The sequence below is a fragment of the Anolis carolinensis genome, chromosome 4, assembly GCF_035594765.1.
Source record: "Anolis carolinensis isolate JA03-04 chromosome 4, rAnoCar3.1.pri, whole genome shotgun sequence".
Lineage (NCBI taxonomy): Eukaryota > Metazoa > Chordata > Lepidosauria > Squamata > Dactyloidae > Anolis > Anolis carolinensis.
The window spans coordinates 246,897,620-246,914,667 of NC_085844.1; the positions used below are offsets into that span (position 1 = coordinate 246,897,620).

Here is a 17,048-nt window from a genome sequence, read left to right on the forward strand (position 1 = left end):
CTTCTCATAGTTCTTGACCACACTGACTGGAGATTAGGAGCTGCATTCTGTAGGACACCAAGTCAGCTATCCATGCTCTAGATCAGGAAAAAGTAGTTGGATCTACGAACCAAATTTCTGCCCCTGTACTCTTTCTAGGGACTATAGTGACTGCTAAAAGTTCTTAACCATATGAGGCTGAGTTACTTTTAGCTATGACAAAACATTTTAAAAATGTTTATCAATGGTTGAGGTTTGCAAGCTATTTACATTGTGAGCTGCTTCGCCCAGAGGACTGATGCTTCCATAGCTAGAAAAAGTGCAGTCTGGAAGGGTGAAGGGCCACAAAAAGCAACCTTGATTATCAAGGCTGAGTAGTACACAGGCAGCCCACTGGGGATGACAATATTGGGGAAAGAAAACAAATCACTTTTGAGATCTGTGTTAGCATCAAAAGAAATGAATTAGCATTGCTGGGGATGCTAACTGCATACATGTGTTTCACAAACTTAGGTTCCTGTGTGGTGTTAAGTCTGAGATTCTAATCATGCTGCCCAAATCCTCTGGGAGTTGAAATCCAACAACATCTGAGGATTAATGGGTTAAATGATCTCCTTATCCTCCAAAAAATTGGGTGCCCTGACAAATTTGTGAACATCCTGCGGCTCCTCCATGATGACAACAGTCTTGGACAGTAACGGCTCCCAAAGTGACCCATTTAAGGTGGAATCAGGTGTCAAGCAGGGATGTGTTATTGCCCCTACCTTATTTTCCATCTTCATCGCTATGATACTTCACCTTGTTGATGGGAAGCTTCCCACCGGTGTGGAAATCATCTATCAGACAGATGACAAGCTATTTTAACCTCAGCAGACTGAAGGTCACCACAACATCTGTTATAGAACTCCAATATGCCGATGACAACGTAGTCTGTGCGCACTCAGAAGAAGACCTACAAGCCACTCTAAACACCTTCGCAGAAGCATACGAGAAGCTCGGCCTCTCATTGAACATCGAGAAAACCAAAGTGCTCTTCCAAACAGGCACCAGCTAATCCCTCTGCAATGCCAGGAATACAACTTAATGGTGTCACATTAGAAAAAGTTAAGCATTTCCGCTACCTTGGCAGCCACCTCTCCACACAAGTCAACATCGACACTGAAATACAACACCGCCTGAGCTCTGTGAGTGCAGCATTTTTCAGAATCAAGGAGAGAGTATTTGAGGATCGGGACATCTGTAGAGATACCAAGGTGCTTGTTTACAAAGCCATTGTCCTCCCAACCCTGCTCCATGCCTGCGAAACGTGGACGGTCTACAGACGTCACACTCAATTCCTGGAGTGTTTCCATCAGCGTTGCCTCAGAAAAATTCTGCAAATCTCTTGGGAAGACAGACGGTCAAATGTCAGCGTGCTTGAGGAAGCAAAGATCATCAGCATTGAAGCGATGCTCCTACGCCATCAACTCCGCTGGACTGGCCACGTTGTCCGAAAGCCCGATCACCGTCTCCCAAAACAGCTACTCTACTCCGAACTCAAGAACGGGAAACGTAATGTTGGTGGACAGGAAAAGAGATTTAAAGATGGGCTTAAAGCCAACCTTAAAAACTTTGGGATAGACACTGACAACTGGGAAGCCCTGGACCTTGAGCACTCCAATTGGAGGTCAGCTGTGACCAGCAGTGCTGTGGAGTTCGAAGAGGCACGAATGGAGGGCTTAAGGGAGAAACGTCCCAAGAGGAAGGCCCATCAAGCCAACCCTGATCGGGACTGCCTTCCACCTGGAAACCGATGTCCTCACTGCGGGAGAACATGCGGATCAAGAATAGGTCTCTTCAGCCACCTAAGAACCCACCCCCAAGACACCAGAGATGGAAGACAATCCTCCTCAAGCTACGAGGGATCGCCTAAGTAAGTATCCAAAAAATTTGAGATTACAAAACCTTTCTCGTAACACCATGGTAACCCTATTGCATATTCCTCTCCAGAAGATAAGCAATGAAAAATACACAGTACAGTAGCTGCAGATTCTCGTCTCTTAGACTGCAAATAACTAAAAATGACTAAAAGTGCATAATGATAGACAAAAATAGACCAATAACTGAGGTCTGTGAACATGTAAGTAGAATCTCCACAGGAGGTACAACTTGGTTCTTTACCCATCTGTTTGGTTTCTTTTCAAGAGTCAAATTGAACTCATGGATCAGACCCCCCCCCCCCCCCCCCCCGGTTTTAACCCTTGGCTGCAACAGTTGCAGAATTAACTTACTACAGAATGAGCTTATTATGTCCACACCGAACACATGAGCTCCTTTTGTTAAGGGTGTCCCCATCTACCTCCATTCAACTTTGCTCAGTACCATCATATCCAACAAATGTGTATACCTTAAGAGCAGTTATAAGCCACCTTTATATTTGAAACCATACAAGTTTTATAATGGCTATACGCAGAAAGCATGGTTTCCTAGGAATTTCTTGTTTTATGAAGACATTCTTTTGTCTCATGCACACACACTAGTTCATGTGTGAGTTTTGTGCAAAAGCAGTTTAGCAGGTCAACACTGGGAAAACGTTAGCCTGCTAAACTGACTCATGAATAGTACACAGCTGTTCTACCACAACATGCTGCCCATTCACCTCTTTTACCCTAGTCTGCACAGGAAGATAAACTTTGAAAATAAGTACATTTTGCCGGGTACCCCACATGGGGTTACAAATCACCTTCCCTCCTCCATTCTGGAAAAAAATGGGAAGAAGTCCATGAGGAACAAGGCAAAATCTTTCATGTTTATTTTCTTTCTTTAATTTATATCTCATCTTTCTCTCAGGACCAAAACATTCTGCTCTTAGTCCCCTAATCAGCTACTCCCCTCAGGTAAGCAACTTTTTCTTCACCAGACCTGAAGTCAGAAAAATTCAACTACCAATCCAGTCAAGCCTCTAAGGAAAGAAGGCATTCTCTTATCCTTGCACAGAAAACAGGAAACTCAGTTTTTGGACAGTAATTCCTGAAATCCTCCAGTCATCATGCCCAGAGATTCAGGGAGTTATAATCCAAGAACTGACTTCCCAGTCTCTGTTCACTACAGGGATCAAAGGTTCTTGTTCCTTTCCTCTTTCATTTTTGTCTTATGCATAATGGATAGTGTGTACCTGCAGAATTAACTCACTTCAGGAGTTGTATGTACTTGACTGGGGACAATCTCCCTTGTGCCACCTTAGAGGCCAAAAACGGTATTAATCTTGGCATAAGTTTTTGTAGACCCCAAAACGCACCATCCAATGCACTTCATGCTATACTCCACAGACATTTAGTATATACCAAAGCATGTTAAGTCCCTTCCCCCCACAAGACTCTCTTCTCTCTCTCCAGTTTTAAGGCAGTGAAAAGTGGATGAGAGAAGAATGTTTTTTGTAGAATCCCAGCTGATATAGATTCCTATAATGACTACTCCCTCTTCTTATTTTACTTCAAAGTGCCTGGATATTAAAAGTAATGCTAAAATAAACTCTATGCTTGCATTCTCTGTTTGTATGGAAACACCTCCTACACATGCTCCTCGCAGATTCCTGAGTTGTGGGTTGGAAAGCCCATTTATGCCTGCAAGAGCTGCAAAAAAATACAGGTTGAATATCCTTTATTGGGAAATTGGAATATTCCAAAATTTGAAATTGTCCACATGGGTGATGTTGTGGGAAGCTTCCCAATGCTCTGGAAAGTTGCTATTCTTCTGGGCTACGCAGCCAAGACACATACTGCCAATTCAGGAACCAATGATATGAAAGAAGGAATGCTTAAGAGTTGTGAGAACTTGCCTGGTGCTCTGTAAAGTTACTTTTTCTGAACTACAACTCAATGCCCTCTCCTTACCCTCTGCCAAGATTTAGGTTTACAATTCAGGGAGCAGGAATGCAAAAGACTTTCCCCAACTTTGATTAGGAGGAGGGGGAGAAGATAAAACTGTAATTTAAGATGCCATTTGTAATTCTGATTAAATTATTTATTGCCAAGAAAGCCCTGTGACAGGGTTGCCTTAAGTTGGGAATGAGCTGAAGGCACACTATTATGGGTACAATGTATGCAAAAGACTGTTTGCCCAGGGGTGTTGTGGAGACTCTCCCGGACTTAGGAAAGTTACTTTTCCCAATTTACAACCCCCAGAAACCCCTCCCCCTAACATCTTTCTTACAGTCACCATAATTGGGAAACAAACTGAAGGTAGAATATATATATATATATATATGTGTGTGTGTGTGTGTGTGTGTGTGTGTGTGTGTGTGTGTGTGTAAAAGAAGGCCTGTCTGGGTTTGTTGTTGTGAAAACACTCCCAATATTTAGGAAAATTGTTGTTGCCGTTGTTATTGTATATATTGTGTTTCCTTCTCAGGGAGACACAAAATGATAAAAGTAGTCTAGAAAGTCACTTTTCTTGGGCTCCAACACTCAGAAACCCCTTCCCCTACCGCTGCCAATTCAGGGAGTAGAAGTAGGAAAGACATTAAAAGTCATGTTAAATTGTTGTGGGGACTCTTCCAGTGCTTAGAGAAGTTACTTTCCTTAGACTCTTTTTTTAAAAAAAAGCTATTATACAGAAACTTCATTAAATATGAGGCACTCAATTACTTTTTTATAACTTGGTTTTGACAATGACAGGACTTAAAAAAATACACTGCAATCCTGCTAAGTGTGAACTCCAAATTAAGCCTCATCAGGTCCAGTGAACTTCCTTCCATAGTTGCAATATAAAAGGCTTGGCAGGCATTTCCATCAAAGACAAAGGAGTTTACATCTAGCACCTTCCAGTCAGTCTGACATCAATACCAGGAAAGATTCTGGAGCAGATAAATCATTATGGAGACAATCTGCAATCACTTAGAATGAAATACTGTGATTACTAAAAGTCAACATGAATTTCTCAAAAACAAGTAATGCCAGACTAATCTTATGTCTTTTTTCGAGAGTTACAAGCTTGGTAGATGCAAGGAATGCTGTGGATGTAGCATATCTTGATTCAGTAAGGCTTTCAACAAGTTCCCCCTTGACCTTCTTGCAGGCAAATGTGGGCTAGGCAATACTACTATTAGGTGGATCTGTAATTGGCTAAGCAACCAAACCTAAAGGGTGCTCAGCAATGGTTCCTCTTCATCCTGGAAAGACATCACTAGTGGAGTGCCGCAGGGTTCAGTCCTGGGCCCAGTTCTGTTCAACATCTTTATTAATAACTTAAATGAAGGTTTAGAGGGCATGCTTATCAAGTTTGTAGATAATACCAAATCAGAAGGGATAGCTAATACTCCAGATGACAGGATCAGAATTCAAAATGACCTTAACAAATTAGAGAGCTGATTAGACAAAACTCACAAAATGAATTTCAACAAGGACAAATGTAAGATACTACACTTAGGCAGAAAAAATGAAATACAAAATACAGAATGGGTGACGGCTGGCTCGACAACGGTCCATGTGAAAAAGACCTTGGAGTCTTTGTGAACAAGTTGAACACGAGTCAACAGTGATCGCCATGTATAAATACGTGAAAGATTGTCATAAGGAAGAGGGAACAGGCTTGTTTTGAGACTGGGACTCAGACCAATGGGCCTAAGGTAATTTAATCGATTAAATGTGCTGTTTTTGACCTTTAAGGCCTAAACGGTTCAGGTCCAACTTACCTATCTGACCGCATTGCCTCTTACCAACCTGACTAATCATTAGGATCTACCAGAGTGTTATATTGCTGTTTTGATCTTATGTTGTACTGTTTATTTTATGTAATGTATTATTTAATTGTATTATGTTATGGTTTATTGTATTGTCTTGGGCATGGCCCCATGTAAGCCGCCCCGAGTCCCCGTTGGGGAGATGGTGGCGGGGTATAAATAAAGTTTTATTATTATTATTATTATTATATTCTCTCATTGCCACTGCTGTCACAAATATGGTTGGCGGAAACGAAAGAGGGCCTTCCTGGTAGCCATCCCGGCCCTTTGGAACTCCCTCTCCCCATTGTGATTAAAACTGCCCCTTTTCTGTTAGCCTTCAAAACCCAGTTGAAGACTTACATGTTCAAGCACGTTTGACAAATGACTTCAATTGCTAATGACAGCAAGGCCAATTTGCACTAAGATTATTGAAATGTATCATTTAATTTATGAGTCTCCACAATAATTGTGATTGCTTTTAAATGTTCTTAAGCACCTCCCTTAGAGGCTTTTAAAAGAGGCTGGATGGCAATCTGTCAGGGGTGCTTTGATTGTACTTTTCCTGTATGACAGGGGGTTGGACTAGACTGCCCATGGGGTCTCTTCCAACTCTTGTTATTCTATGATTCCTTGGAGAGGTGAGGGTGACCATATGCATCCTGAACCCCTGCCAATCCTGGCTGATAAAGGAGGCCAGAGGGAGTTTGGCAGAGTTGGAAAAGGTGGTGGTTAATGTCTCCCTTCAGTAAGGCAAAATTCCAGCCAGTTTAAAAGAAGCTGTTGTAAAAGATGCCTCTAAATCCCTAAACAGCTTACCTGCCAGAACTCATCTCCCTTTATGATCTGGTGCGATTGTTAAGATTGTCTGGGGAGGCTCTGCTCTCGGTCCTGCCCCCATCGCAAGCGCAGTTGATGGGGACAAGAGACAGGGCCTTCTTGGTAGTGGCCCCGCGGCTGTGGAACTCCCTTTCCAGTGACATCAGAACAGCCGCCTCGCCCTTAAGCTTCAGGAAGAATCTTAAGACCTGGCTATTTAAGCAAGATTTAGAGGATTAAACTGGACCATAAATATGAAGAAGAATGGCGAAGCAATTGGTTCAATGTTTACTAAGCTCAGTTGGTGTCAGATATGTCTGATATGTTTTTAATCATTTGAAATACTATTTTAATTTATATGTATATTTTTGTAGTTTTATAATATTGTGCTTTACTGATATTGTTATTGTCAGAACCTGGCATTGAATTATTACCATAGTTTGCATGTCGCCCTAAGTCTCCCTTTGGAGGTGAGAAGGGTAGGGTATAAGTACTATAAATAAATACATAAATAACTATGATACTATGTCCTATGTGGAGATGCCATGAAAAAGCACTGAGGAACACTGATTTACCAATGGGTTGGTATCCTTGTGTGACCATAAAGTCCCACTGGAGGGCCTAGAGCAGGCCTGGGCCAGCTTGGGTCTTCCAGGTGTTTTGGGTTTCGACTCCCACCATTCCTAACAGCCTCAGGCTAAGCGGCTGAGGGGGAAAAGGAAAGGACCTGAGGCTGTTAGGAATGGTGGGAGTCGAAACCCAAAACACCTGGAAGGCCCAAGCTGGTTGAGGCCTGGTCCCAAGCGAGTGAGGCCTACCTTGCCCTTCTCTGCGGCCTACCTTTGAGGGAGGTCTCGACGAGGCGGAGGTAGAGGGCGCTCTGCTTGTTGCCGTGGCTCATGCGCTGCCCGAGCCCGTCCCGCTGGAGCACGCACTCCTCGAAGCGCACTACGTTGGGGTGCCTCCTCCGCAGGCTGGTCAGGGCCCAGAACTCGGCCAGGGCCAGCTCCACGTTCTCGGGCGCGTCGCAGCGGATGCGCTTGACGGCCAGGCGGGCCCCCGTGCGGCCGGAGAGGGCCTCGTAGACCACGCCGTAGGCCCCGCGGCCGATTTCCGCCACCAGGCGGTACCGGGGCGGCGGAGGAAGCGGCGGGGAGGCGGCTTGGCTCGGGCCGCGGCCTACCTCCATGGCGTCGGCGTCCTTTCCCTTCGGAAGCCGCTTCAGGCGCCGGTCCGGGAGCCTTTGTGCCCCTCGGCGGCCACCGTCGTTCCTCGTCTCCATGGCAACGCCGCGGTGGGGCCTAGTTGCAGGACGAGGCGCTGGTGGTAGTAATCGTCGTCGTAGTGGTCGCGTCCTTGTTGTCCGCACGGCCGGGAAGCGCCTTTCTTCATCCCGCCTGCCCCGTCAGTCCGGAGCTGCCTTCTTCTTCTACTCCTTCTCCTTTGAACGAAAACCACATCCACACAACTAAGGGGCGTGAGGGTTACGGAGAAGGGGGGAAAAAATCCCGCCGCGCCTGCCCCTTTAAAAACGGCTCAGCCAATCACAAGCGGAGGAGGGAAGTTGGAATGTACCATTTCCCGGCGGGAACAGGGTTGCGTCTTGCAAACAAATAAAACGAAGCCACCGTTTAAAACTCCCGTTTTCAAACACATGATATTATTCCTCTGCATTTAAACAAATCCGCAAGAAGAAACGACATTTGACCAATATGGGTCATTTATTTTCTATACGAAGCTCCCCCCTTTGCTCAGAATGGTTCGTTCCTTTTCTTGGCCTGTAAACATTCATTCATTGCAAAATGGAAGAGCCCATGTTGCGGAGAGGGGGAGGAAGGGGGGATAAAAAAGAAAAAAAAAGTGGATTGAGATCCCTTCTCTTTTTTTCTCTAATTCATAAAATATTTTCCCGCTTCTAAAATGTTTTCCATTGTAGATTTAGGTAAGCTTCATGGAAAAATTCACTCACCTTGGCTCTGAGGTGTTTCTCTTCTGGGTATGTCCCCCCTGTTTTTGAGATGCTGCCTCCCAACCCCAGTGGAGAGATGCAGAGAGAGACTCTGGGAGACAGAGCCGAGGAGGGAGGTGTTACATAAGACCCTTATGCAATCGCCGCCGGGAACGAGAGGCAGCCCGGGCCAGCAGCTGCCAAACTGCACGCCCGCAAACACGTGTCAGGGTGTGTGTGTGTGAACTCAAGGAGGGGAAACCCGCCCCTTTGGCATCCCTCCATTTCCGTGCTGGAGGGCAGAAATGTTTGGAATTTAGGAGTGGACACACATACACACATGCACATGCATGCATGTATATATGTATACACACATATATACATATGGCCACAGTCAGGCAAATACACACCAAATATATATACCATATATATATGTGTGTGTGCCTATCTATATCTAAGAAAATAGAGATGTCAGTGTATATGTAGACACACACACACACACATATGCATACATACATATGCTCATACTTACACACACACAAACATGCAAACACTCACCATGTATATACCATATATGCGTATATTTATATCTATCTATCTATCTATCTATCTGTATACATATAATAAAAGTGAATATGTATACGTGTGTATGTGGCTGGGGTGTCCACTTACACAGACAAGCTCCCACTTCCACAAATAGCTATAGCTCCCACTACCCAGGAGACACTAATGGCTCTCCCTCCAACAACATTGCAGGTTATAGAGAGTGCCATGAACATGTCCAAGAGCCTTGCCAATGTCCTCAGAAAATACCATACTGCTCACTACCCAAGGGAAGGCTTTCATTCATGTGTATGTGTGTGTGTGTATGCAAATATGTCATATATCTTTGCATATATATATATACACCCACACACACACAAACATGCAAACAATATATACAGTAGAGTCTCACTTATCCAACACTCGCTTATCCAACGTTCTGGATTATCCAACACATTTTTGTAGTCAATGTTTTCAATATAACGTGATATTTTGGTGCTAAATTCATAAATACAGTAATTACAACATAGCATTATTGCATATTGAACTACTTTTTCTACCAAATTTGTTGTCTAACATGATGTTTTGGTGCTTCATTTATAAAATCATAACCTAATTTGATGTTTAATAGGCTTTTCCTTAATGCCTCCTTATTATCCAACATATTCACTTATCCAACATTCTGCCAGCCCGTTTATGTTGGATAAGTGAGACTCTACTGTATATCATATATAAATATATATCTTTATACATATATGTACATATCAATAAGCAAAGATGTCACTTGTAAACTGACACATGAATACATACACATACACATAAACAAACATGCAAACACTCACCAATATATACATATGTATCTCTCTCTATATATATCAATAAGCAATAAGCCTTGTGTTAGCAGCCCTGAGTCCCTGCGGGGAGATGGAGGTGGGATAGAAAAAAAAAGTTATTATACCAGCACACATATATATACACACATGCACAAACATGCAAACACCACCTATATATACACACCATATATCTCTATCTGTCTATAGCAAAGATGTCATATATACATACCGACACACATATATACATACATACGCAACCATGCGAACACTTACCTTATATACATATGTATCTTTATCTCTATATATACTGATACATATATACACACATACACGAACATTGAACACTCACCATAAATATACCATATATAAATATATCTCATATATATGTGTGTGTGTGTGTGTGTATGAATATATCAATAAGCAAATATGTCATATATATACCAACACACATGTATACGTACATATCACACATGCATATATGAAAGCAAAGGTGTTGATGCACACATGCACACATATATACATACTTACATGTGCACAAATCAGAAAACAAAGGTATCAATTTCTTAGCCAGCCATGTGTACATTTTCAGATATTTTTTGAGGGTTTTGGAATTCTGGATAAGAGATGCTCTACCTGGATATATAGCACATGCACGCACACAGGTAGGAAGCAATGTATGTGTGCCATAAACCACCAGAAAGTGGAGGTGTCAATATCACAGCCAGCTGTGTGCACAATTTTAGATTTTGGAGACTTCTGGATGAGGGATGTCCAACTTGTGTGTGTGTATATATGCTATATATATATACACACACACACACACACACACACACACACACACACACACATACATATATATACATACACACACACACACACACACAAACATTGCCTATATGGAATTCCAGAATCCTCCAAAATGATATAGGCACATGCAAATAATACATACTACAACTCCTGGGATTCCATAGCATTGAGCCATGGCAGTTAAAGTGGTATCAAACTGCATTAATTCTACAGTGCAGATGTGCCCACATTGAAGTCTGCACTGCAGTATGTCTGCAAAGGTGAACAAAATTCATCAGGGGATGGGTACGTAGCATTTTTTAATGTAGGGATCACCAATGCCTAGCTTGTCTTTGATTTTTGGGCTGTGACAAACATAATGTTATAGAAAGTGGGATTAATAGCTCACAGAAGGCTTAAGTGTCGAAGAAAAATACATTCATTTCCATGCAAATACAATTATGACTGCAGTGTACCAAATTGGTAAAATCAGCGAGGGTTGGTGGCTTTCCACGGGAAACAGCTCAAGAGTCCTTTTAAATTCCATTTGGATTATATTTTTAAAATGGTGTTGTCTGCCCTTCCCTTTCAGACCAATTTTAAAAATCTTTTGTTGAGTGATATTGAAAACAGAGTTGCCAGGCATCTTTGACCTTCAAGGATGGTTGAACAATTATGACATAAAGAGGCTGATTCTCCCAAATGAGAGTCATGGTATCTTTTTCCATGTTATTTGTCATAGAATCCTAGCATTGGAAGAGGCCGCAAGGATCACCCAGTTCAATCCTATTCTGCCAGGCAGAAAGAAACAATCAAAACTGGGATCCTCTGTTCTGAACCTGACCCCAAATTTTCTGTTAAGTAAATCATGCTCAGGAACACACCTGCTTTGCTAACCCAAGTACAGCTGTATTGATATGCTCACAAATCTGGGTTAGCTTCTGAAAAGAAATCCTTGTGGATCTACTTGGCTGCAGAAGTACCATCACAATCATAACACTGTATGATGTTTCCCAGCCTGCAGTGCTTATGTTTCTTGGAAAGCTGTTAGGTTAGGAGATAGGAAGAAATCCCCACCCAGTTCTGTTCCAATTATAGTCCTTGCCTATTTGCTTCAAGGTCCAATTTAAGGGCCTTTGTCTTCCGCATAAAGCAATTAATTTTTGGGTCCTTGCCAGGGATGTTAAGATTGTTATTACATCATTACTGAAATGTTTGCAGGTGCTGGGAAATCAGTTGGAAAGGTTCAAAATGAGCACATTTCTTTACCTGTCGTCTTCATGCTTGGTAAAGATATGAGGGTTGAATGAAAAGTCATGTCTCTACCTTCATAACTCCTCAACAGATGGCAGTCCTAGTCTGCGGCAGGTACTGGCTTGTTCAGTAGACTCTCCTCTACAGTTCCATTTGGCAGGAAGCCTTAGCATTGAACAGTTGTGTTGTTAAAATGCGAAGTATGGAACCCTGTGCAGATGGTTGGTCAATGAGACTTAAGCAATGTGCAGTCATTGAATTCTTGACAGCAGAAGGTGTCGCCCTAAAGGAGATTCATCAGAGAATGCAAGCTGCTTATGGTGATTGTGTTGATGTGAGTATAGAATCATAGAATCATAGAATAGTAGAGTTGGAAGAGACCTCATGGGCCATCCAGTCCAACCCCCTGTCAAGAAGCAGGAAATCACATTCAAAGCACCCCCGACAGATGGCCATCCAGCCTCTGTTTAAAAGCTTCCAAAGAAGGAGCCTCCACCACAGTCTGTAGTACTGTGCGTCGTTGGGCGAGTAAGTTTAAAGATGTTGAGGTGGGAACATCTGACTTGTGTGACAAAGAGTTGGACGTCCTGTGACAGCAACCACCGGGTTTCACAAGCAAAAAGTGGACAGATTGATTCAGGACGATCGTCGTATCACTCAGAGAGAAATTTCAAGCATAATCATTTCACAAGAACATGTGGGTCACATTATTGCTTTGCTTGGCTATTGGAAGATCTGTGCACGATGGGGACTGTGAGACGCTGATTGCGGAAACAGAGTGTCGACTTCTTCCGTGACGGCTTCAGAAAACTTGTTCGTCGTTGGCAGAAATGTATCCAACTGTCTGGTCATTATGTGGGAAGATGAATAGTGGTAGTTAAAGAGCACATTCTAAGGATTTTTTCTGTGTTTGATTTATTAAAATATTCCTATCCAAACCCAAGTAACAAAGGTGAAGGCATTACTTTACATTCAACCCTCATATTTTGTAGGACAAAAGCCAGAAGAATTATAAACCTGGGAGTATTCAGTGGTGTACCTTTTTCCTCCCCCGCCCCCCCAAATGGAAATATGTCCCAAGATGTTGGAAAGATGGTCGTTTTATTAATATAAAAACTTGGTGCATTTTGGTCTTGGTGCATTTTGGTCCAGGTGGAAACTTTTTGGAATTAAACTTCAGAAATGTCAAGTCCACCATGTAGTCTGGATGACCTTGAGCAAGTGACATCCTCACTGTTGTATCCCAGAGCAGGAACACCTCTGTATTTAAGCATCACACCAATCCAAAAAATCAGCAAGCAGTTTATTGAAGAATATATAAATGCAAAGCAATAAAAATGGTAAAAACAGTTTAGTCCAAAGATGTGAAATAGTCCATTAACTCCAAGGTAAAAAGGTAGAATACAAAGTCCAAAGATGCAAAATCTCCAGATAAACAAGGCAGCATGAAATTCAATACACCTAACACCAAAATAATCCTTTAAACTTGGAAAAACAAGAAATTGGCTAACTTGAAACACGAAACTAGAAATTCCCTTGGCAAAGGCCAGATGTTCTACAAACTCCAACATAGTCCAGATTGATCTAAAATCTTTTCCCCGTCTCATATAAAGCTGACTGTCAAGAAATCATTTTGTTTATCTCTGCAACCAAATAAGAGTCTCTTTCCTAGCAAACACAATGACCTTTGGCATGCTTAAACTCACCCAAAGTTTATGAAAGTTGTGTCTCCTATCTCTTGGCTTATTTTCAGGACTTGAAACCCCAGGCCCAGCAAGGCCACCATCCACAGGCCTTATCCCCAGTGACATCAGACTCAATCATTGGCTGAAATACAACACTTTCAGGAAAACTTAGCATCACTTAAGGTTCACTATATGTTGAAAATAACTGCAGATCCCAGGATTTTATAGTATTGAGTCAAAGCAATTAAAGTAGGGTCTAACTGCATTAATTTTACAGTCCAGATCAGGGTATCTCAAACCTTTTCAGCCACGGGGCCCTTTTTGAAACACAAGTTTCTTGTAGAGCCCCAAGAATCAATCAATCAATCAATCTATCTATCTATCTATCTATCTATCTATCTATCTATCTATCTATCTATCTATCTATCTATCTATCTGCCATGGGAAACATTTTAATGCATTGCATTTTAAAATTTGAAAGATGGACTGGGCCAGTGGCAGACTAATGGAGAGTGTTTGTGTGAACTAACTGAAAAAAAAATGAACAAATTTGTTATGGTTGAGCCTTCTGGCTCCGGTACTGGGAGACGGGGTCGTAAGACTCCTCGAGAGTCAGACTCTTTTGAGGAGCGTGAAAGGAAACGGCTCCGGGACTTATTTGCAGAACCAACAGATGAAGACTCATTTGAGGGTTTTACCGAGGGAATGGAGGAAGAGATGGTTAGCTCAGAGGAGGATGACATGGAGTGAACTCGTGTGAGGGAGGATTTGGGTGTCACCGGCACTGATAGCATGGGAGGCGATTGGCGGGTTGCAGGATCAGACCCATGGACGGGCTGGAGGGATGGAACGGGATCCGCAGCTGGGGATGCTGTGGGGCGTAGTCAAAGGTGTTTTAGCTCTGATGAGGATGATGATGATGAGGCACCTGGAATTAGGATAGCAGCTGACAGCGATGAGGAGTTATGAACTGGGATAAAATGGGGTTTAGGATCAATGGCTAATTGCGTTGGGCAAGGTAATCTGGACGAACGCTTGGGCTCTTGTTGGGGAACTTCCTGAAGACGGGTGTGATTCGTTGCTGGATACGTAAGTTACCAAGGACACTGGGCATAGACGGCGGGAGGAACTGTGTGGGGTTTTTCTGTGCAACTTGTGTTTAATCTTGATAGCTTGGACCTCCGTCGTCTTTTTGACGGACATTAATTACCTACTCTGGATTGACGCTGGACTGACTGACTGACTACGACCTTGGACTATCCCTTCTGTGGCTTTCGGTGGAACTTGTGGAACGTTAGACGTCTGCACTTGGCTTTCGACCTTGGACCGGATTGGGACCCTGCTGACCGCTGTTACCCTGATTGATGTGCCTGGACCCGGATTTCGCTCGTTGCACGGAGGAGTAACAGCCTGAGTTACTCATCTGTAGCTTTTTGGTAGCAGAGAGGAATCTGCTGCCAGCTTTTGATGTTCATTTTGACCTTTGTTTACCAACTTTTGTTTGTTTAAACTGCTAGGCTGAAGTAAGCACTTTTGAGTTAATCCGGATTAAACTCCTGTTTAATCCGGTTTATTCCTTCGAACCGTTTTAGTTCAAACGGAGCTGTTTCTGTTACTTTTCACACTGAAGACAAGTGTTTGCCTAGTCCTTTGTTTTCTACGGGCATTTTTGTGTTCTGTTACTTTAATAAACTGTGTTGTACTCTATTTGGTGGCGTTCTGTCTATGACAAAATTCCTATGCACGTTGCACATATCTCGTTTGTAGTGCTGAAAAAAGGAAGGAAGGCAAGAAAGAGCAATGCAATATTTAAAAGAAGAACAATTTTAACTAACAAAAACTTAACAGTATTTTAGTAGAAAACCCCAGGGGCCATCCAGTCAACTCCCTCATGCAATGCAGGAAATGTACAAAGCGCCCCTAGCAGATGGCAATCCAGAATCTGTAGTAGTAGTAGTAGTAGTAGTAGTAGTAACAATAGTAATCCTTTATTCCATACAGTCAAAGCATCTCCAGCAGATGGCCATCAATCCTTTGTAATAATAATAAGAGTAATAGTAACAACCCCAGGAGCCCTCCAGTCTAACTCCCTTCTGCCATGCAAGAAAAACATAACCAAAGCACCCCAACAAATGGCTGACCAGCCTTTGTAGTAATAATAATAATAATAATAATAATAATAGAAACCTGCACAAACCTGCAAAAGTATTGGAAAATGAGCACGCAAAGATACTGTGGGACTTCCGAATCCAGACTGACAAAGTAGTAGTAACCATAGTAATAATAGTAATAGTAACCCCCTTCTTCCATGCAGTAAAAGCACAATCAAAGCACCCCAAAAGATGGCCATCAAGCCATAATAATAATAATAATAATAATAATAATAATAATAATAATAATAATAATAATTGTGCGGTTTTCTGGCATTGTATATTTCTGCCGCTTCTGTGATCGTTCATTTGTATTTTGATTCTGTAGCCCACTTGTCGATGGATGTCCAGAATCAGCAGCATCCACCACGGTCTTTTTTTTGTCCTGGGCAACGACCGAGCCAGTATAGACTTTGTTTTGGTTTGATTCTCCATAATGCTAACGGGTTAGGTGCTCTTAGTTCCACTCCTTAACTGAGACCTCTCTGGCTTGGTTGGACAGCACAGCTCTCAGCATCTTTGGAACAGTTAAGCCTACCTTCATATCTTTTTTTGAGGATTTTGACATGCTCTGCTTCTCTCAGCCACATCTGATTCCTTTCAATGGAATGAGAAAAAGAATGGCTAAACTCTGCTCCTGTCAAGGAACAAGGAAAATGTCTCCTTAGTTTCCTCTACAATTTCGGATTGTACAACAACCACCATGGCTCCATCTGATACAATCCTAAGATTTGTACTTTGGTGAACCATTTGTAGGGCATAAGTGTACCCTGGAAAGAGAGGAATTGAGATTTATATCAGTTTAATTCCACAGTGTAGACTGGAGTGTCAAACTCATTTTCATGGAGGGCCGCATCAGCCTTATGGTTGCCTTCAAAGGGCCATTGAATCCATGGACAGAAAATCTATGGATACAGAGGGCTAACTATAATATTTTGCGCCCGGGCTGTGGCGCAGGCTGGTGAGCAGCCAGCCAGCTGCAGCCAGCTGTAACAAATTACTCTGACCAAGAGGTCATGAGTTCGAGGCCAGCTCGGAGCCTATGTTTGTCTTGTCTTTGTTCTATGTTAAAGGCATTGAATGTTTGCCTTATATGTGTAATGTGATCCGCCCTGAGTCCCCTTCGGGGTGAGAAGGGCGGAATATAAATACAGTAGAGTCTCACTTATCCAACACTCGCTTATCCAACGTTCTGGATTTTTGTAGTCAATGTTTTCAATATATCATGATATTTTGGTGCTAAATTCATAAATACAGTAATTACAACATAGCATTACTGCGTATTGAACTACTTTTTTTGCCAAATTTGTTGTCTAACATGATGTTTTGGTGCTTCATTTGTAAAATCATAAC

The 17,048-nt window shown here is 42.5% G+C and overlaps 1 protein-coding gene across 1 annotated transcript in view; it reads right to left on the minus strand.

The window, feature by feature from the left end:
- LOC100560482 (serine/threonine-protein kinase 35) overlaps positions 1 to 8,020 on the minus strand; it is a 33,385-nt gene extending 25,365 nt beyond the window's left edge. The window contains exon 1 of the mRNA XM_003226687.4: positions 7,337 to 8,020. Within this exon, the coding sequence (XP_003226735.1) occupies positions 7,337 to 7,778 (442 nt within the window). The 5' untranslated portion in view covers positions 7,779 to 8,020. The remainder of the gene's footprint in view (positions 1 to 7,336) is intronic.
- Positions 8,021 to 17,048: the final 9,028 nt, after the last annotated feature.